Consider the following 22,561-nt stretch of genomic DNA (forward strand, 5'->3'; position numbering starts at 1 on the left):
TAATAAAAATAAAATAATTACTGCTGTTTATTTTATCTGCTCCTCTTACCCCAAACTTTTGAAAGGGATTGTTTTGAAATACAGTGTTGAGCCAGTGCTTGATTTCCTATGTAAGCTGCCATATTGTAGCGTGCAGTACAGGGGCACAGTAGTCACATGGTCATGAGGCAGTCACGTGACACAGCATATTGGTTGTTACATACAGTACTTAGAGGAATAACATTTGCCTGCAGCGTGTGAGCTGCAGTGTCTGAAGACACATATTTATTTCTCAGTCAGGATGTAAATAGATTTAGTTTTCCAGTCTACATATATAATAGATGTTATGCAGCAGGATTTAAATAAAATGTTAAGTACAGTACTTCTGTTTTTAACCCCCCCCCCCCACAGTTTTATTTTTTTCAAACTCCCAACAAGTTTTATGCTCTAAGCAGAGCGGTTTGCCACAGTGGCGTCACTAGGGTTGGTGTCACCCGGTGCGGTAAGTTATGGTGACACCCCCCCTCCCAGAAAGCAGACACACACAAAAACACAGGCACACACACATACAAACACTCAGACACACTTAAAAACATACTCAGATGCACACACAAACACTCGGAAACACACTCAGACACACACACACAAAAACACTGAGACACACACACACACACAAAAACTCAGATACACAAATACAAAATATGTAAACTGCACTGCATTAATTATAAAGCTCATGCCTAGAGCTGCTCCCTGGCTCAGCAGAGCATCAAATGAAAGATAAACAGAGCACTCTAAAAATAAATCACTGAAGAAAAGGTTTAGGTGCACAAACTATGAAAATTCTGCTCTCTGACTCTGTTCCAAGTCTGTCAGTGCACAGCCTCGGGCCGCGTGCCTACCGCTTCTTATGGCCAATCACCTCTGCACTCTGCCCACCCCCAGACCCCTGCCCGCCCTCCTACCTGTTCAGTGTGCACTTAGTGTACCGTAACCGTAAAGGTCTGGTGGGCATCATACGTGGCTCCTTCTTCATGCGGTCAGGTGCCAGGCATCCCCTCTCGATTTCCCAGTTCCCGTTTAGAGAGACAGCACAGCAGTGAGTGACTCCACTACTTCACATGTCACTGAGCAGTGAGCACAGATAGGCAGGCAGGTTTAGGCTAGCAGCGCAACTTTGCAAGCCCCACGGCATGCCCACAACATTCATAGAGAAATTGGGCAGGGGAGAAGCAAAGTACAAACAAGCAAAAGCAGCCGGGAAAACTATTTGTTGAAATTGCAGCACTGGCTCAAGGGGCAAAAAAATGGTGTGTCTACAACTTCCCCAGTCCTACCAATGTTCACAAATGCCAGCCCCTCTAATAAAAAAAAATCTATGCATCTCAACATTGTATTTCTTTGAATTTCAATAAAATTAAAAAAAAATAAAAAAATTTTTGTTGGTGAAACCCCCTGGAGGGTGTTACCCAGGTGGAGGGTGTCACCCCCTCACCCCCTAGTGATGCCACTGGTTTGCCGGCTTCAGTCACTGTTATCATTGTTAATTACTGTTATGCTCCGGGAGGGGGAGAGAGAGAAGGATTCTCTTACGGCACGCTGCATATACAAGTTTGTGCAGAAGATTTCTGCTTTTCATGACCTTTGCACCTGGTAATGTAAATCACTAAGGGCTGACACTCAGCTTAGTGTTCGTTTTTTTTAGCAAGGATCGTATGCATTATTTATCATTGTGATCTACTCCTGTCACACCCTCTGCTGAAACACAGTCAAACTCGTGTGTGATCAGAGAGTGTGACAGGAGTAGATCACACTGATAAATAATGCATACGATCTTTGCTAAAAAATGAACACTAAGCTGAGTGTCAGCCCTTAGTGATTTACATTACCAGGAGCAAAGGTCATGAAAAGCATAAAACTTCTGCACAAACTTGTATATGCAGCGTGCCGTGAGAGCTTCCTCCTCCCTCTTCCCCTCCCGGAGCATAACAGTAATTGATAATGATAACAGTGACTGAAGCTGGCAAACCACTCTGCTTAGAGCATAAAACTTGTGGGGAGTTTGAAAAAAATAAAACTGTGTGGTGTGTGTGTGTGTGGGGGGGGGGCAGTTAAAAACAGAAGTATTGTACTTAGCATTTTATTTAAATCCTGCTGCATAATGTCTATTATATACATAGACTGGGAAATTAAATCTATTTACACCCTGACTGAGAAATAAATATGTGTCTTCAGACACTGCAGCTCACACGCTGCAGGCAAATGTTATTCCTCTAAGTACTGTATGTAACAACCAATATGCTGTGTCACGTGACTGCATTATGACCATGTGAGCACGCTACAATATGGCAACTTACATAGGAAATCAAGCACTGGCTCAACGCCGTATTTCAAAACAATCCCTTTTAATAGTTTGGGGTAAGAGGTACAGATAAAATAAACAGCAGTGATTATTTTATTTTTATTAATAAGAAAAAGTAGGTTTCAGCAATTTTCATCAGGTGTTTAATGCCTTTAATCCCTTTAAGGGGGTCAAATCACTACTGTTTGTGTGTGTTACTGGCAGCCAAAGAGGTAAAATGATTGATTTGTAGGTTACCTGCACCCAAAGGGTATAATGACTGCCCAGTTGTGAAAAATATACACGGTGAGATCATGAGTGGTGGCTATGTTACAGCTTTTGAGGGGGGATTGTATGATTCATCATGTCCATCCACCCACAGTTTGTCCAGTATTTTTGTGGAAGACAGCAGACAACCATATTTACAACCATATTTACAACAATATTAATTTTTTATATGCACATCTTTTGCAATGCAATGATTAATTTGTTATGAATGTATACACAATATTGTAATATCCTTTTAAAGGGACATGAAACCCACATTTTTTCTTTCATGATTTAGAAAGAGCATGTGGTTTTTAAACAACTTTCCAATTTACGTCTATTATCTAATTTGCTTCCTTCTCTTGATATCCTTTGTTGAAAAGCATATCTAGATAGACTCAGTAGCTGCTGATTAGTGGCTGCATATAGATGCATTGTGTGATTGGCTCACCCATGTGCATTGCTTTTTCTTCAACAAAGATATTTAAATAATGATGCAAATCAGATAATAGAAGTAAATTGCAATGTTGTTTAAAATTGTATTCTGTACCTGAATCATGAAAGAAAACATTTGGGTTTCATGTCCCTTTAAGTTGTGCTTTTTTATACTCTCTAGGTACCATCAATATCTTATGGTAGGGATTGCAAACATATCTTAATGTTATAAATAAAAAACTTTTAGCTTTCATCAATATCAATAACTAAAACAATATACCCAAAAGTAACTACAATTAAAACCAAATTATCTATTAAAATAGATAATTCCAGTATTTTCATATTTATCACAATTATATCATATCTAATAAAAAGAACCAAATCAAGGTTAAAGAACGTTTATGTAATTCAGTTTGTTATCAACCTAAAAACAAAAGACTTTTTCAAAACACTATATTAAATGCTTTTAATATTGTAGAGAGTGAATAATGATGCTCAGTAATTGGTGTGTTCTATCTGCTTGTAATTTTAATTTCAAACGGATACGGAGCAAGTGTGAGACCAAACCGTCCTTCCAACATTGGCTTAAATGTTTCATCAGCGAAGTTAAATTTATACATTTGCATAAGGTTCACAAACATCAAGAACAATTCCATTTTGGCCAGCTGTTCTCCCATGCAGACACGTCGACCTGTACACAGGAAAAGTAGATATGTATTATACTGGTATTAAAATGTGATATTGTATTTAAATTAGTTTAATTCACATTCAAAGTGAAAAGACAGAAAACTAAGATGTATTTTACACATCTACATTAAAGGGACACTGAACCCAAATGTTTTCTTTCGTGATTCAGATAGATCATGCAATTCTAAGCAACTTTCTAATTTACTCCTACTATCAAATTGTCTTCATTCTCTTGGTATCTTTATTTGAAAAGCAAGAATGTAAGTTTAAATGCCGGCCCATTTTTGGTGAACAACCTGGGTTGTTCTTGCTGATTGGTGGATAAATTCACCCACCAATAAACAAGTGCTGTCCAGGTACTGAACCAAAAACTGTCTGTCTCCTTAGCTTAGATGACTTATTTTTCAAATAAAGATAACAAGAGAACGAAGAAAAATTGATAATAGGAGTAAATTAGAAAGTTGCTTAAAATTGCATGGCTCTATCGGAATCACAAAATAAAAAAATTGGGTTCAGTGTCCCTTTAAGCAGATTCCCAATTAGAAAGAAAAAAAACTCTCACCATGCCTTACCATTCCCAAAACATCTCTTTTAGCCTAAGTTTAACATAAAACAAAGATAGAAAAAAGCTAGAGATAAAGACAAGAAAAGAAGCAACACAGTAAGTTGGATAGGAAACCTACAACACGTCAGAGTCTGCCAGAAAAGCATCTAGGGTGGGCCTTCACAACCTTGTCACACCATAATTTAAAAGGAAATAAAACCCCACATTTTTCTTTCATGATTCAGACAGAGAATACAATTTTAAACAACATTCCAATGTACTTCTATTATCTAATTTGCTTCATTCTTTAGATATCCTTTGTTGAAGAAATAGCATTGCCCATCGGTGAGCTAATCATACGAGGCATCTATGTGCAGCCACCAATCAGCAGATACGAGCCTTATATAGAGATGCTTTTCAACAAAGCATATGAAGAGAATGAAGCAAATTAGAGAATAGAAGTAAAATGGAAAGTTGTTTAAAATTGCATACATGAAAGAAATCAAATTTGGTTTTATGTCCCTTTAATAGTAACAATAGTCCCGGTTTTCCTAAAAATGTATTGCTCTGAAAATAGGCAGTATTCTGTAGAGCTGGGCATGTGCCCAATCTCAACCATATAAAAGTTATACAGAAAGTATAGGGGCCTGGTATAACAGAAACAGTAAAAAAACATAATTTATGCTTAACTGATAAATTTATTTCTCTTGTGATGTATCGAGTCCACGGATTCATCCATACTTGTGCGATATTCTCCTTCCTTACAGGAAGTGGCAAAGAGAGCACCCACAGCAGAGCTGTCTATATAGCTCCTCCCCTAGCTCCACCCCCCAGTCAATCGACCGAAGGCTAGGAAGAAAAAGGAGAAACTATAGGGTGCAGTGGTGACTGAAGTTTTTTTAAATAAAAATATACTGCCTGTCTTAAATTAACAGGGCGGGCCGTGGACTCTATACATCACAAGAGAAATAAATTTATCAGGTAAGCATAAATTATGTTTTCTCTTGTAAGATGTATCGAGTCCACGGATTCATCCATACTTGTGGGATACCAATACCAAAGCTTTAGGACACGGATGAAGGGAGGGACAAGACAGGTACCTTAAACGGAAGGCACCACTGCTTGTAGAACCTTTCTCCCAAAAATAGCCTCCGAAGAAGCAAAAGTATCGAATTTGTAAAATTTGGAAAAAGTATGAAGCGAAGACCAGGTCGCCGCCTTACAAATCTGTTCAACAGAAGCCTCATTTTTAAAAGCCCATGTGGAAGCCACTGCTCTAGTAGAATGAGCAGTAATTCTTTCAGGAGGCTGCTGGACAGCAGTCTCATAAGCCAAACGGATGATGCTTTTCAGCCAAAAGGAAAGAGAGGTAGCCGTAGCCTTTTGACCTCTCCGTTTACCAGAATAAACAACAAACATTGAAGATGTTTGACGGAAATCTTTAGTTGCTTGTAAGTAGAACTTTAAAGCATGAACCACATCAAGATTGTGCAACAGACGTTCCTTCTTTGATGAAGGATTAGGACACAGTGAAGGAACAACAATTTCCTGATTGATATTCCTATTAGAAACAACCTTAGGAAGAAACCCAGGTTTGATACACAAAACCACCTTATCTGCATGGAAAACAAGGTAAGGTGAATCACACTGTAAAGCAGATAACTCAGAAACTCTTTGAGCCAAAGAGATAGCTACTAAAAACAAAACTTTCCAAGATAGAAGCTTAATATCTATGGAATGCATAGGTTCAAACGGAACCCCTTGAAGAACTTTAAGAACTAAGTTTAGGCTCCATGGCGGAGCAACAGGTTTAAATAAAGGCTTGATCCTGACCAAGGCCTGACTAAACGCTTGAACGTCTACGACATCTGCCAGACGTTAGTGTAAAAGAATAGACAAAGCAGATATTTGTCCTTTTAAGGAACTAGCTGATAATCCCTTCTCCAATCCTTCTTGGAGAAAGGACAATATTCTAGGAATCCTAATCTTACTCTATGAGTAACCCTTGGATTCACACCAATAAAAATATTTGCGCCAAATCTTATGATAGATCTTCCTGGTGACAGGCTTTCTAGCTTGAATCAGGGTATCAATGCCCAACTCAGAGAAACCACGCTTTGATAGAAGCAGGCGTTCAATCTCCAAGCAGTCAGACGCAGAGAAATTAGATTTGGATACGTGAATGGACCTTGGATTAGAAGGTCCTGCCTCACTGGCAGAGTCCACGGTGGAACCGATGACATGTCCACTAGGTCTGCGTACCAAGTCCTGCGTGGCCACGCAGGTGCTATCAGAATCACCAAACCTCTCTCCTGCTTGATTCTGGCAACCAGACGTGGGAGGAGAGGAAACGGTGGAAATACATAGGCCAGATTGAAGGACCAGGGCACTGCTAGAGCATCTATCAGTACCGCCTGGGGATCCCGGGACCTGGACCCGTAACGAGGAAGTTTGGAATTCTGACGGGACGCCATCAGATCCAATTCTGGTGTGCCCCATAGCTGAATTAGCTGGGCAAATACCTCCCACTCCCCCGGATGAAAAGTCTGACAACTTAGGAAATCCGCCTCCCAGTTCTCTACCCCTGGGATATGGATTGCTGAGAGATGGCAAGAGTGATCCTCCGCCCATCGGATTATTTTGGTTACCTCCATCATCGCTAGAGAACTCCGTGTTCCTCCTTGATAATTGATATAAGCTACAGTCGTGATGTTGTCCGACTGAAATCTGATGAATTTGGCCACAGCTAGCTGAGGCCACGCCTGAAGCGCATTGAATATCGCTCTCAGTTCTAGAATGTTTATCGGTAGTAGAGTTTCCTACCGAGACCATAAGCCCTGTGCTTTCAGGGAGTTCCAGACAGCACCCCAGCCTAGCAGGCTGGCATCTGTCGTTACTATGAGCCACTCTGGCCTGCGGAAACACATTCCCTGAACGAGGTGGTCCTGAGACAACCACTTCCTGGTCCAGATGCAGTTGAGGAGATAAATCTGCATAATCCCCATTCCACTGTTTGAGCATGCATAGTTGCAGTGGTCTGAGGTGTAGGCAGGCAAAAGGAACTATGTCCATTGCCACTACCATGAGTCCGATTACTTCCATACACTGAGCCACTGATGGCCGAGGAATGGAATGAAGAGCTCGGCAAGTGGTTAAGAGTTTTGATTTTCTGACCTCCGTCAGAAATATTTTCATTTCTACCGAGTCTATCAGAGTCCCTAGGAAGGAAACTCTTGTGAGAGGGAAGAGAGAACTCTTTTTTTTATGTTCACCTTCCACTCGTGAGATCTCAGAAAAGCCAACACGATGTCCGTGTGAGACTTGGCTAGCTGGAAAGTCGACGCCTGAATCAAGATGTCGTCTAGATAAGGTGCCACTGCTATGCCCCGCGGTCTTAGAACCGCCAAAAGGGACCCTAGCACCTTTGTGAAAATTCTGGGAACCGTGGCCAACCCTAAGGGAAGAGCCACAAACTGGTAATGCCTGTCCAGAAAGGCGAACCTGAGGAATTGATGATGAGCTCTGTGAATAGGGATGTGTAGATATGCATCCTTTAAGTCCACGGTAGTCATATAGTGACCCTCCTGGATCAACGGTAGAATAGTCCGAATAGTCTCCATCTTGAATGATGGTACTCTGAGGAATTTGTATAGAATTTTGAAATCCAAGATTGGTCTGAAAGTTCCCTCTTTTTTGGGAACCATAAACAGGTTTGAGTAAAACCCTAGCCCTTGTTCCGCTTTTGGAACTGGGTGGATTACTCCCATGGTATGTAGGTCTTCTACACAGCGTAAGAATGCCTCTCTCTTTGTCTGGTTTGCAGACAATTGAGAAATGTGAAATCTCCCCCTTGGGGGAGAGTTTTTGAAGTCCAGAAGATATCCCTGGGACACAATTTCTAAGGCCCAGGAATCGTGAACATCTCTTGCCCAAGCCTGAGTGAAGAGAGAGAGTCTGCTCCCTACTAGATCCGGTTCCGGATCGGGGGCCACCCCTTCATGCTGTCTTAGAGGCAGCTGCAGGCTTCTTGGCCTGTTTACCCTTGTTCCATGCCTGGTTAGGTCTCCAGACTGACATGGATTGGGCAAAACTCCCCTCTTGCTTTGCAGCAGGGGAAGCTGAAGCGGGACCACCCTTGAAGTTCTGAAAGGAAGGAAAATTATTTTGTTTGGTCCTCATATTATTTGTTCTATCCTGAGGGAGGGTATGGCCTTTCCCTCCAGTGATGTCTGAAATAATCTCTTTCAGTTCAGGCCCGAATAGGGTCTTTTCTTTGAAAGGGATGTTCAAAAGTTCAGATTTTGATGACACATCAGCAGACCAGGACTTAAGCCATAACGCCCTGCGTGCTAAAATGGCAAAACCTGAATTCTTTGCTGCTAATTTAGCCAGTTGAAAAGCGGCATCTGTAATGAAAGAATTAGCCAACTTAAGGGCCTTAATTCTGTCCATAATATCCTCTAATGGAGTCTCCATCTGAAGAGCCTCTTCTAGAGTCTCAAACCAGAAAGCAGCTGCAGTAGTTACAGGAACAATGCACGCAATAGGTTGGAGAAGAAAACCTTGATGAATTAAAATTTTCTTCAGGAGACCCTCTAATTGTTTATCCATAGGATCTTTGAAAGCACAACTGTCTTCAATAGGTATAGTTAGCCAGAGTAGAAATAGCTCCCTCCACCTTAGGAACTGTCTGCCACGAGTCCCGCATGGTGTCAGATATGGGAAACATTTTCTTAAAAACAGTAGGAACCTCTGGAGAAGCAGCAGGATGTCTTTGAGGAAAAGAAACTGCGCAACTGAGGCGCGAAAATAGGCCCCTCCCACCCCACTCAATGTTATCGGGCCTAAAAGAAACACAACAGAGTGTTTCTTAAACTAGCCATGTGGGTTAATAACCCTTAAACAAGCCACAATGACCCCTTAAAGTCCCTCAAAGAACGTTATATTTGCAATAAAACAAAAACGTTTTTTCCTATCAGTGTCACCAGTAACTAATGAGCCCTTTATGCAAGCTGGGATTCTTACTAAGTCTCTGAATACAGCTTACCCTTCCCTCATAGGGATATTGCCAGCCTTTTCTAGAAATAACACAGTCTGTCTAGAAAAAAATAGACTGAACATACCTCAATTAAGTTTAGCCTGCAAACCGTTCCCCCAACTGAAGTTTTCCTGTACTCTTCAGCCCTTGTGAGAACAGCAGTGGATCTTAGTTACAAAGTGCTAAGATCATCCTCCTCCTTGCAGAAATCTTCATCCCTTTTCTGCCAGAGAGTAAATAGTACACACTGGTACCATTTAAAATAACAAACTTTTGCTTGAGAAAAACATAATTTATGTAAGAACTTACCTGATAAATTCATTTCTTTCATATTAGCAAGAGTCCATGAGCTAGTGACGTATGGGATATACATTCCTACCAGGAGGGGCAAAGTTTCCCAAACCTTAAAATGCCTATAAATACACCCCTCACCACACCCACAATTCAGTTTAACGAATAGCCAAGAAGTGGGGTGATAAGAAAAGAGCGAAAGCATCAAAAAAATAAGGAATTGGAATAATTGTGCTTTATACAAAAAAATCATAACCACCACAAAAAAAGGGTGGGCCTCATGGACTCTTGCTAATATGAAAGAAATGAATTTATCAGGTAAGTTCTTACATAAATTATGTTTTCTTTCATGTAATTAGCAAGAGTCCATGAGCTAGTGACGTATGGGATATAAATACCCAAGATGTGGAACTTCCACGCAAGAGTCACTAGAGAGGGAGGGATAAAATAAAGACAGCCAATTCCGCTGAAAAAATAATCCACTACCCAAATCAAAAGTTTCAATTTTAATAATTATAAGCAGAAGAATCAAACTGAAACAGCTGCCTGAAGTACTATTTACCAAAAAACTGCTTTTAAAGAAGAGAAAACATCAAAATGGTAGAATTTAGTAAAAGTATGCAAAGAAGACCAAGTCATTGCTTTGCAAATTTGATCAACAGAAGCTTCATTCTTAAAAAGCCCAGGAAGTAGAAACTGACCTAGTAGAATGAGCCGTAATCCTCTGAGACGGGGAATAATCCGACTCCAAATAAGCATAATGAATCAAAAGCTTAACCAAGATGCCAAAGAAATGGCAGAAGCCTTCTGACCTTCCTAAAACCATAAAAGATAACAAATAGACTAGAAGTCTGTCTGAAATCTGAGTAGTTTCAACATAATATTTCAAAACTCTTACCACATCCTAAAGAATGTAAGAATCTTACCAAAGAATTCTTAGGATTAGGACACAAGGAAAAGACAATAATTCCTCCATTAATGTTGTTAGAATTCACAACTTAGGTGAAAATTGAAATGAGGACAGCAAAAAAACACCTTATCCTGATGAAAAATCAGAACAAGGAGATTCACAAGAAAGAACAGATAATTCAAAAACTGTTCTAACTGAAGAGATGTCCAAAAAGAACAATACTTTCCATGAAAGTAATGAATGTCCAGAGCAAGCATATGCTCAAAATAGAAGAGCCTGAAAAACCTTCAGAACCCAATTAAGACTCCAAGGAGGAGAAATTGGCTTAATGACAGGTTTGATACCAATCAAAACCTGAAAAAAATGATGAATATCAGGAAGCAATTTAATGTTCAGAAAATGCATAGTTTCAAACGGAGGAGCCTGTAAAGCCCTCAGCACCAAATTGAGACTCCAAAGAGGAGAGATTGAATTAATGACAGGCTTGATATGGACCAAAGCCTGTACAACACAATGAATATCAGGTTGATTAGCAATCTTTCTGTGAAAAAAGAACAGAAAGAGTAGAGATTTGTCCTAACAAAGAACTGAAGACAAAACCTTATCCAAACCAACCTGAAAAAATAATAAAATTCTATGAATTTTAAAAGAATGCCAAGAAAAGTAGGTCTTCCAGACTCAATATAAATCTTTCTAGAGACAGATTTATGAGCCTGAAACATAGTATTAATCAATGAGTCAGAAAAACCTCTATGACTAAAAACCAAGCGTTCAATCTCCATCCCTTCAAATTTAATGATTTGAGATCCTGATGGAAAAAATGGCCTTGAGAAAGAAAAGGTCTGGTTTAAACGGAGGTGTCCAACGTTGGCAACTGGCCATCCGAATGAGATTCGTATACCAAAACCTGAGAGGCCATGCTGGAGCTACCAGCATAACAAACAAATACTCCATAAGAATTTTGGAAGAAGAACTAGAGGCGGAAAGAAATAGGCAAAAAGATAATTCCAAAGAAATGTCAATGCATACACTACTTCCGCCTGAAGATTCCCGGACCTTAATAGGCCCCTGGGAAGTTCTCTATTCAGATGAGATGAAAAACATATCTGGGTAAGAGAGACCATTCTCCCGGAAGAAAAGCTTGATTAACAGAGATAATCCGCTTCCCAAATATCTATACCTGGGATAAAAACCACAGAATTTAGATAGGAGTTGGATTTAGCACAAGCTAATATCCGAGACACTTCTGTCACAACCTAAGGACTGATAGTCCTACTCTGATGATTGACATAAACCATAGTAGTGATATTGTTTGAAAAACATTAAACGTCTCTTCTTCAAAAAGAAACAAACTGAAAAAACTCTGAGAAAACACGGAGTTCTAAAATATCAAATGGTAATCTCGCCTCCTGAGATTTCCAAACCCCTTGTGCTGACAGAGATCCTTAGACAGCCTCCCAACCAAAAAGACTCGCATCTGTAGAGATCATGGTCCAGGTTGAAAGAAACGAAGAGACCTGTAGAACTAAATGATGGTGATCTTAACCACCAAATCAAGAGAGATAAATATTAGGATTCGAAGATTTAAAATGCGAAATCCTAGAATCCCTGCACCATAATTCAGCATAAAAGACTGAAAAGGTTCTTTCTATTGAAAATGAGCAAAGGGAATTAAATCCAATGCTGTGGCCATAAGACCTAAAACTTCTATGCATATATAGCAACTGAAAGAAATAATAGAGACTAAAGGTACCGACAAACGGAACACAATAAAATTGTCCTTTGTCTGATAGAGACAAAGACAGAGACACAAATATCTGGAAACCTAAAAAAGGTGACCCTTGTGTGAGGAATCAAGAGCTTTTGAAAAAAAGATCCTCTAACTATGTCCTGAAGAGCAAAGTGAATCATATGAGATTCCGCATCCTCAGAAAATAATCTGAATGAAAACAGAAAAATGCAAATATGCATTTATTGTATCTAATGAAAACAAATAATGCTATCACTGACCAAAAGGCAGAATAGTTTGAATAAAACTCCAAAACCTAGTTCCCAAAAATGGAACTGGAAGAAATACCCCAGAAGATTCCAGGTCTGAGCAGCGCTTGAACCCCATGGGTGCCCAGCCATGCTTCAACAGTACCCAAAATATATAGGACCGAAACACACTTAAAGAAAGTGTTAGCCTTACTGGAATAAAATCAAAGAAATTTGGACCGAATAGAACCAAATAAATTTCAAAAAAGTCTTAACCTGCCCCTTGCCAGCCAAGCTGGAATACGGCACGTACATCACAATATTAGGGAGCTGATTTCGAACTGAAAAATTTCCAATTATAAACATGTTACTTGGGAAAGAATTCAGGAATTCGTTCCTTAATAAGAACAACCAAACTAGTATAAGCTTAAAGTTTTAGTCTTAGAACTCAATCTTGAAGCCCAGAGTAACAGTTAAGAATTGAATCCAATTATAAAACAAATAATTGATTATCTTAGAACAAAAGAAATATGGATTTTATAAAAATCACAAAAATTCTTCTAGCTAAAATAGCTAAAGACATAGATTAACCCTCATTTGCGAAAATATTCAATAAAATGAAGACACAAAAGAAATTATTAGCATGATAGTTCAGTTTAAAGGAACAGTCAATACAGTGGACTTGCATAATCAATAAATGCAAAATAACAAGACAAATGCAACAGCACCTAGTCTAGTAAATGTTGTCCCTTAACAATGCTAAAATAAATCATAATCTGATACTTGATCTTAAAGTAAACAGAACAAAAATGAAGCAATTGCAAAATCCAAATAAATCACAGGACCAAGAAAAGTACCTGAAACTAAATAATTTTCCATAAATAAGATACAACCATCTAAAGGAAAATAAATACTATTTTGCTATAGAAACAATAGCATAATTAGTAGGAGTAGAGATAGCCCCAAAAAATTGGAGAACCCTCCAAATTGAATTTAACTGCTGGCAAAGAATATAGTTTAAAACCTTTGAAGAAGGAATAAAAGAAAATTCTCAGCCTAATCCATTCCCTAGTATGAGGAATTGGAAAGAAAACCTCTGAAAACACAGAAGAATAAATAGGCAGAAATAGTGTCAGCTAGTCTTAAAGAACTAGTTACCTTAATATCCAAAATAATCAACACCTTTTCAACAAAGAACAAATGTACTTTAATAAAAAAATAATAAAAAAGTAGATTCGTTAGTGTCAATATCTGATGAAGAAAATTCTGAAAGAGAAAAAACATCATCAGAGAAGGATAAATCAGTATGTTGTTGGTCATTTGAAACTTCAATAATTAAAAAAGAAGTGAAAAAGACCTAAAATTTTTTATTAGAAGGCACGAAGTCAGACAAAGCCTTTAAAATAGAATCAGAAAAATATTTCTAAATATTTCTTGTACATAAGATGTAAGAATGGCAATATATAAAGCATAAATACTAATGGATTCTGCATGTAAAAGTATATCATAATAACTTATTACAAACCATAGCTAAAGATAAACATTTATAACATTTAAAATAAATGAACTTAGCTTTGGTAGAACTGAAACTCAGTTAAGCGTTTTTCCAGAAGTGGCTTCTGATTCAGGGTCAATCTGAGACATCTTGCAATATGTAATAGAAAAAACAACATATAAAGCAAAATTGATCAAATTCCTTAAATGACAGTTTCAGGAATGGGAAAAAATGCCAATGAACAAGCTTCTAGCAACCAGAAGCAATAAACAATGAGACTTAAATATTTTGGAGACAACAATGACGCTTGAATTTTTTAGCGCCAAAAAAGCCGCCCACATTATTTGGCGCCTAAATGCTTTTGGCACCAAAAATGACGCCACATCCGGTAACGCCGACATTTTTTGGCGCAAAAACGTCAATGACGCCGGAAATGACAAGAAAATTTTTGCGCCAAGAAAGTCCGCGCCAAGAATGACGCAATACAATGAAGCATTTTCAGCCCCCGCGAGCCTAACAGCCCACAGGAAAAAAGTCAAATTTTAAGGTAAGAAAAAATTGATTTATTCATATGCATTATCCCAAATATGAAACTGACTGTCTGAAATAAGGAACGTTGAACATCCTGAATCAAGGCAAATAAATGTTTAAACACAAATATTTAGAACTTTATATAAAAGTGCCCAACCATAGCTTAGAGTGTCACAAAATAAGACTTACTTACCCCCGGACACTCCTCTACATGTAGTAGAAAGCCAAACCAGTACTGAAACGAGAATCAGTAGAGGAAATGGTATATATAAGAGTATATCGTCGATCTGAAAAGGGAGGTAAGAGATGAATCTCTAAGACCGATAACAGAGAACCTATGAAATAGACCCCGTAGAAGGAGATCATTGAATTCAAATAGGCAATACTCTCTTCACATCCCTCTGACATTCACTGCACACTGAGAGGAAAACCGGGCTCCAGCCTGCTGTGAAGCGCATATCAACGTAGAATCTAGCACAAACTTACTTCACCACCTCCATGGGAGGCAAAGTTTGTAAAACTGAATTGTGGGTGTGGCGGGGGTGTATTTATAGGAATTTTAAGGTTTGGGAAACTTTGTCCCTCCTGGTAGGAATGCATACGTCACTAGCTCATGGACTCTTGCTAATTACATGAAAGAAATAAAAACTAACATTTTTGTCACCACACTCACTTTACCCTTCCTAGTACTTTAGAGTAGGCAAAGAGAATGACTGGGGGGGTGGAGCTAGGGGAGGAGCTATATAGACAGCTCTGCTGTGGGTGCTCTCTTTGCCACTTCCTGTAAAGAAGGAGAATATCCCACAAGTATGGATGAATCCGTGGACTCGATACATCTTACAAGAGAAATGAGCCAACCACTAAAAACTTGATCCCTTTTAATATTAAACCAACAACCCTAGCAATGTCCTCCCAAAGGCTTCCTCAGTCAAAGTAAAAGCATTAAGAGGCCAGATTACGAGTGGAGTGCAAATTAACGCTTCTGCTCGAGCGGGTTCTGCTCAAATTACGAGTTGAAAGTAAACTGTTTTCTCTCACGCGCTAACCCGACAAGCGCAAAAAGCCGAAGTTAAAATATTGTGTGTGCGTTCACCTGTTCCCCCATAGTAGTCAATGAAGAAAAAAAACAAAACATATATCTGACATTCTTTTGGTACAATATATATCTATACCTATATATATATATATATATATATATATATATATATATATATATATATAAATAAATAAATAAATAAATAACAGTACATAGAAGATCAGCACTCGGCCAGTTTACATGCAAAGTAGTTCACACTGAAGTAGGACAGGACCTGGTGTTGATCCATATTATCCCAGCAAATCACAAGAACAAAATTCTTATTCCTAAAATATTTATGCCTAATTTTTCCGTGATTTGCTGCATGTGATCAAGGCTCCAGTGGGGGCTGAAACGTTACACTTATTTGGCATTAAAGTGGTGATGCATTAACCTCTGGTGCTGGCTTCTTTTGTTGTGGGATAACACGGATCAACACCGGGTATATAGTTAAAACCTTTATTAAAAATGAATACTGCATAAACATGTTTTTATCTATTTAACTGCAAAGGGCTCCAATGCACTTACTTTCCAATTTACTTCTATTACCAAAATTTGTTTAATTCTCTTGTTATCATTTGCTGAAGGAACAGCATTGCACCGCTGGCAGCTAGCTGAACACATCTAGTTAGCCAATCACAAGAGACAGATGTGTGCAGGCACCAATCAGCAACTAGCTCCCACTAGTGTAGGATATGTGCATATTCTTTTTCAACAAGGGATACCAGGAGAACGAAGCACATTTGAAAATAGAAGTGAATTTAAGTGTCTTAAAATAACATGCTCTATCTGAATCATGCAAGTTTAATTTTGACTTTCTTAAACCTTTAACCAGAGCTCTGAAGTCGCGTTAATCATTCTAGCATAAATTACGATTGCGCTCAAGCGAATGTGTCTACTTTCAACTCGTAATACGAGCAGTAAGCACTACAAGCACAAACACTTGCAGTAAACCCCTAATCTCTCGGGTGCAAACGTTTGCGCTCCACTTGTAATCTGGACAGAAATAGATAAAACTAAGCAATTGAATGCAAAAATTAGAGTGGTGAGATAGATACAGATCAGTATTGAAAGTCATTATAACTAGTTTATATAGCTCAGAAAGATGAAAATTTGGAAGTGCATTAGATATTTTTTTCACACCTTTAAATTTCTTTTGTAAATTGGGGTTTAGAAATTTGAGCATTAGAAGCTTCAAGATCATTTGTACAGAGAGCTTGTTAGTCAGTTTGTAAGATGAATTAAGTTTCTGAAATATTATGAAACTTATAGGACAATTCATTTAAATAACATCCGTAGCATTGTTACACTATGGGGCCGATTTATCAAGTGTCTGGCAGACATAATCCGCTGTAGCGATCATGTCCACCAGACGTCAATAAATACCGACAGCATACGGTGTCAACATTTATCATTGTACAAGCAGTTCTGGTGAACTGATTGTGCAATTCCGCCCCCTGCAGATTAGCAGGGGGTGTCAATTAACCAGATCATATGAGGTTGTGCGGATTGATGTCCGGCGCCTCAGAGGAGGTGTACAGGTTAAGGAGCAGCGGTCTTAAGACCGCTGCTTCTTAGCTCCTGTTTCCTGCAGAAACAGGGGTAAACGGCCCCATTCGGGCTGTGATAAATCGGCCCCTATGACTCTTTCTTTGAATGCTTCAGATAAAATTTATAACTGCAATATTAATAACGTAATGTACACAAATCAATGCAGATGCGTGCATAAGGTCACACTCCCCCCACATTTCTGCCTTAAAGGGTGTGAATTCCAAGTAACAAATAATATTGACAAATAAATAGTGGCAAAGTAATTTTTTCAGACAAATCACAATAGTCAAGGTTCTACAGTGATTGAAATGGAGGTGAAGAGATTATATACAAACATACATTGATGGAAAACCATTTATAATGGAAACCATGTTGGTGTCCCTTGTGCATTCCTTTGTCATGCACAGTGGAGCGGCAATGTTTCAATTATCTTGGAAAGTCTGACAGCCTAAGGTGGAGTTTATCAACACAATAATAATTTTGCTAACTCTCAGCATTAGAAAGTGTATAGACAATAATGTGGGTGCATTTTTAATATTTTGCACTATGTTTACCTAGTAGCATTTCTCATAGTAGATGGTGTCTCTTCCCCTTGCAGTAATCATATCTGCTACCACATTCTAGCTAATGCCCTGTTCCATACCAATGTGAAGTTGTTATCTTCTAGCAGAGCAGCTATAGCCGGCCAAGCAAACTTACAGGAAGGCAACTTGAATACTGTCAGCTGTGATATTACTAACATACTGTATGTTCCATGTATCTAAGTGTTGTGTACAGTTCTGGTGGTACACAAGACTTCAGAATGTCTACTGCTATTCTCTTGGCTAAAGGACCACTCTATACTACACTTACTGCCATCCTATTGACTGAGGTGCAACCTAGATACTACCTCGATCGGTCTCCTTACTTCCCTTTGCCTCCAAATTATTGGAACAACTAGTCTATAAATCGCCTAACTCAATTTCTCTCAACTAACTCCTTACTTGATCCACTACAATCTGACTTCCGGCCTAAACACTCAAAAGAAAGTAACAAATGATCTATCAGCGAAAGCAAAGGGACTACTACTTACTAATTCTTCTGGATCTATCTGCTGCTTTCAACATAGTTAACCATCCTCTCCTCTTAAAAAAACCTACATTGATTTGGCATCAAGACACAGACTTGGATCAGAGACTACTGATTTGCTTCATATCTCTCAAACCTTGTTTACAGTTTCCTTTAATAGCATATCCTCTGATCCACTGCGTCTCTCATTTGGAGTACTGCAAGGCTCTGTCTTGGGTCCTTTGCTTTTTTCTCTCTATACATCCTTCCTTGGAAAATGTATATCCTCCTTTGGGTTCCAGTACCACTTATATGCTAATGATATCCAAATCTATCTTTCCTCTCCTGATATCTCTCCCTCTTAAATCAACCAGATTACCAACTGATTACCAACTGTCTCTCTGCAATTTCCTCTTGAAATTGCACTACCTCAAACTCAATCTGTCTAAAAGCGAGCAGCTTCTTATCCCTCCTTTTCAAAGTATCTAACACCTGACATTTATCTTACAGTAAGAGACTCTATTCTCAACACCTCAACCCAGGTCTGCTGTCTGGGGGTCACACTTGACTCTGAACTCACATTCACTCCACATATACAAGCACTCAACAAATCCTGCTATGCACACCTATGCAACATTTCCAGAATTTAAACATTCCTTACCAAAGAAAGTGTAAAAATAATAATGCATTCCTTCATTTTGTCACACATGAAATCTTAAAATCTTGAAATACTGCAATCTTCTTCTAAATGGCCTTCCCAAACACCGCCTCTTCCTCCTCCAATCTATTATAAATGCTTCAGCTAGAATCATTTCACCTAAGTCGCCGATCTACATCAGCTGCTCCACTCTGCCAGTCTCTACACTGGCTATCCATACACTCTAGAATACAAGTATTAACTCTAACCTATAAAGCACTCAACAGCCTCATTCCAAACTATAGCCTAGTTTCCATTGAGGTGGTAAATTGTGGAAACTAGTTATAAAAACATTTATCTTTATTTAAAGGGACAGTATACTGTAAAATTGTTGTTCCCTTAATGTGTTTCCAATTACTTTTTTTTTTTACCAGCTGCAGAGTATAAAATGTATGAGATTTGCTTTTTTAAGGCTTATTTGTGTATATGAATTAGCTGATTTTGTGTTTTGAAGCCACAACCTAATAAAATGGGTTGAGCTTGTAGGTATAATCAGATCTCATTACTTTATCACATTGTGTACATATACCTGCTTCTTTACCTTTTATCTGTCCATAAATAGGCTGACCATTTTGCCGCTTTAAAAAGGGACACATATGAAAAATACATATGTCAGGGCTGTTTAAAGAAATGGTTTGGAATAATGGTCCATTATGAGAACCCTGACTTATGTATTTTTCATATTTGTCCCTTTTAAAGCAGCAATATGGTCAGCCTATCCATAAACCATTCACCAATACTTGGAGACAAACAATGGAAAATTAACATTTTATTACCTTATCTCTTCTATAACCCACTGGGAGTGTAATTTTTTCTACTGGCTGTGTTAACACAGCTTGGTCTCAAGGCCAAAAACTTTCAGGATGTGTGGGGATACCACAGGCTAAATAAACTATTTCAAATGCCAATATAAGGGTAATGGAAATGCTTGTAAACAATTTAATACACTCCAGCAGGTAAAGTGGATCATTGCGAACAAATTAAAGAGGAGAAACTTTTTGAGTAAACTGTTCCTTTAAGTCTATGGAGATGTTTTATGTTTCCACCAGTTTCCACACTACCATCTCATTGGGAAGTAGGCCTATTTTTCCTCTCTCATCTTCAAATACGTCCTCTTTGATCAACCTCTGACCTACGTCTCTCAACTCCTATTATCTCTACGTCCCTCTCCCACCTTCAAGACTTCTCATGCATTGCTCCTGTCCTCTGGAACTCTCTACCCCACTCCATAAGACTGTCTCCAACCTTGTATAGCTTTAGATGCTATTTGAAAACCCACCTATTCAGAAAGGTTTACCATTTCTCCTCTGTTTTTCATCCTACCCAAAATAAATCTTGAACTGCCTTGATTCACTGCTGCAACTACAATCTATGTGACAAGCTACCCCAAACTTTATGTCTCTGCACCCTCAACATGTAGACTGTAAGCTCTTCGGAGTAGGGCCCTCTTCCTTCTGTACTAGATTTGTTTAGTCTGTTATGTTTATGTATGTTATCAAAAATCCTTGTCATTGTATTACAGAATTTTGTGGAGCTATATAAATAAATGCTAATAATAGTAATAATAATATTGCCTAATGACCTGAAAATTGCAATTATGGGTATAACCCAATCACAGTATGTGTTATGATCCTTGGGCCTTTGACTGGATAAACCTGAGGTAGACTTCTTGTGACCTCTTGTCATGGTAATGTCCAGACTTTGGAAAACACTCTTGGGGTTGTGACATAATGAAAGGAGGGAAGGAAGGCACCTGACTTACTATTTTCCTAAGAGACCTAAGAAGGTACCATAAGCTTATATATATGAATTATACAGTCTATTTGCTAGTCAAAGGATAAACTATCTTCTACAGATTCACTGTGTTACCTGACAAGACAAAACTATTTGTGTTATGCATTTCTTCAGTGGAATCCACTTGACACCAAGATAGGGGAAAATGCAACACAAAATGTAACACACTCCAGACTTAACACGTACTTTAACAATCACCTAAGACACAAATTATAATCCAAAAGAGAAAGGCCAAGAGGGATATATGATCCCCATGGGTGTCCACAAGGGGGGGGGGGGGGCAACTTTTCTGACCCCTACTTTTATTTTTATCAACACAGTAGAATCTGCTACACCAATCTTTCCTATAAATATATACTTATTGCAAATGCTACTGGGAGGGAGCAACCAACACATAACAACTGACTGGCCAGAGAAGTGGTTGGAGAGTGTGATTCTTTAATGTTGGCAGTGGCAGATAATTTACTTGGAAAAGTAAGTCTTTATATTAAAGAAAAAAAAAACCACACAAACAAAAATAAGAAAGAAAACCAATCATGTGAGATATGTATTTATTTGTGTTTCAGAAATGCTATCTTGTCATAAAGCACTTGTATTTGCATACCAAGTGTATGTCAGAGTGTGTAAGAGAGGGAGAAAATGTGAGAGTGTGTGTCACAGTGTGCAAGATACAGTTTGATGACTGTTTTCTTTGCACTGTTCTTTTCCTCAGGTTCAGTTGACCACATTTTTTTCCTCTCTCAAGCATATAGGAATTGCATATTTTTAGAAATATGACAGGGTAGGGGAGAAAGGGGGCAAAGTTACTTTACATGGGTCACTAAATTATATTGCCTCATAGGCCAACAGTTGCCAGTTCTCCCCTACCCTGACCTCACCAAATCTTGTTCTAGTGGATTATGGCACATAACACTGAAAGGACTACGGCTGGCCTGAAATGTCTGGAGTTTCAATTTTTTTTAAAGTAAGGATCTATATATATATATATATATATATAAGTGCTATATAAGTATCCATTTAATTTTGCTTTGCCCCCTCCCCTAAAAAATGTATTGAGTACGTCTATGGTGATCCCTCTTATATATGGCAAAAAGTATGTGGACACATGACCATCACCCCTATATCAGCTTTTTGGACATTCCATTCCAAAATCGTGGGCTTTAATATGGAGTTGCACCACACGCACACACACTTTTGCGACAACAGTAGCCGCAACTCTCCTGAAAAGACTTTCCACAAGATTTTGGAATTTGTGCCCATTTAGCCAAAAAGAGCATTAACGAGGTTGTCAGGCTTTGAAGCGTGGTAGGAGCCACAGAAAAGTGAAGAGGGCTGCTTCTGCTGGAACCTTCAACTAAGCACAGTCGGGGGGGTGCTCTCTTTTGTATGATAACTGTGGGAGCAAAGTGCACTAAAGGATAAGTGCTATTTATTTGTTCTGTATCGGAAAAACATTTACTGTTTCCTGGGCACCAAAGATGAAAGAGAAGTGTTAAAAGGTTCTTGGTTTTACCTGTTCAGTGCCTGGTTAATTTAAGGAGACCCTGGCAATCTTGTTCCTGGCCTGTCCCGGTTTTAACCTTGGTGTGCTCTTTGACTTCTGCTACCTGTACTGCAACCTGAGGACTGATTTACTGTTTTTTTACTTTCAGAACTGTAGTCTGTTTTAGGATACTGGAAACATCTTTATTTTGATGTCTGCAGCTGACTGATTACCTGGTTCTAATCCCTAGTTTATCTACTGACTACTCTACTAGTTCTCCCGTTTGCTTGCTCAGAGTTGTTTCCAGCTTAACTCTGCTTAGTGTCTCTAACACAGCTCCTGTGTCTGAGATTCCAGTCATCAAATAAGGTAATTTTCTTATTAGCTTATAGAAGTCAGGTACTAATATTGTATGAGAAGGT

General features: G+C 38.7%; 1 protein-coding gene across 1 annotated transcript in view; it reads right to left on the minus strand.

Annotated features, from left to right (window-relative positions):
* Positions 1-3,401: 3,401 nt before the first annotated feature.
* LOC128644247 (cytochrome P450 2U1-like) overlaps positions 3,402-22,561 on the minus strand; it is a 46,622-nt gene continuing 27,462 nt past the window's right edge. Inside the window, exon 5 of the mRNA XM_053696929.1 lies at positions 3,402-3,710. Within this exon, the coding sequence (XP_053552904.1) occupies positions 3,532-3,710 (179 nt within the window). The 3' untranslated portion in view covers positions 3,402-3,531. The remainder of the gene's footprint in view (positions 3,711-22,561) is intronic.

This window comes from Bombina bombina, unplaced genomic scaffold (assembly GCF_027579735.1).
Source record: "Bombina bombina isolate aBomBom1 unplaced genomic scaffold, aBomBom1.pri scaffold_660, whole genome shotgun sequence".
Classification (NCBI taxonomy): Eukaryota; Metazoa; Chordata; class Amphibia; order Anura; family Bombinatoridae; genus Bombina; species Bombina bombina.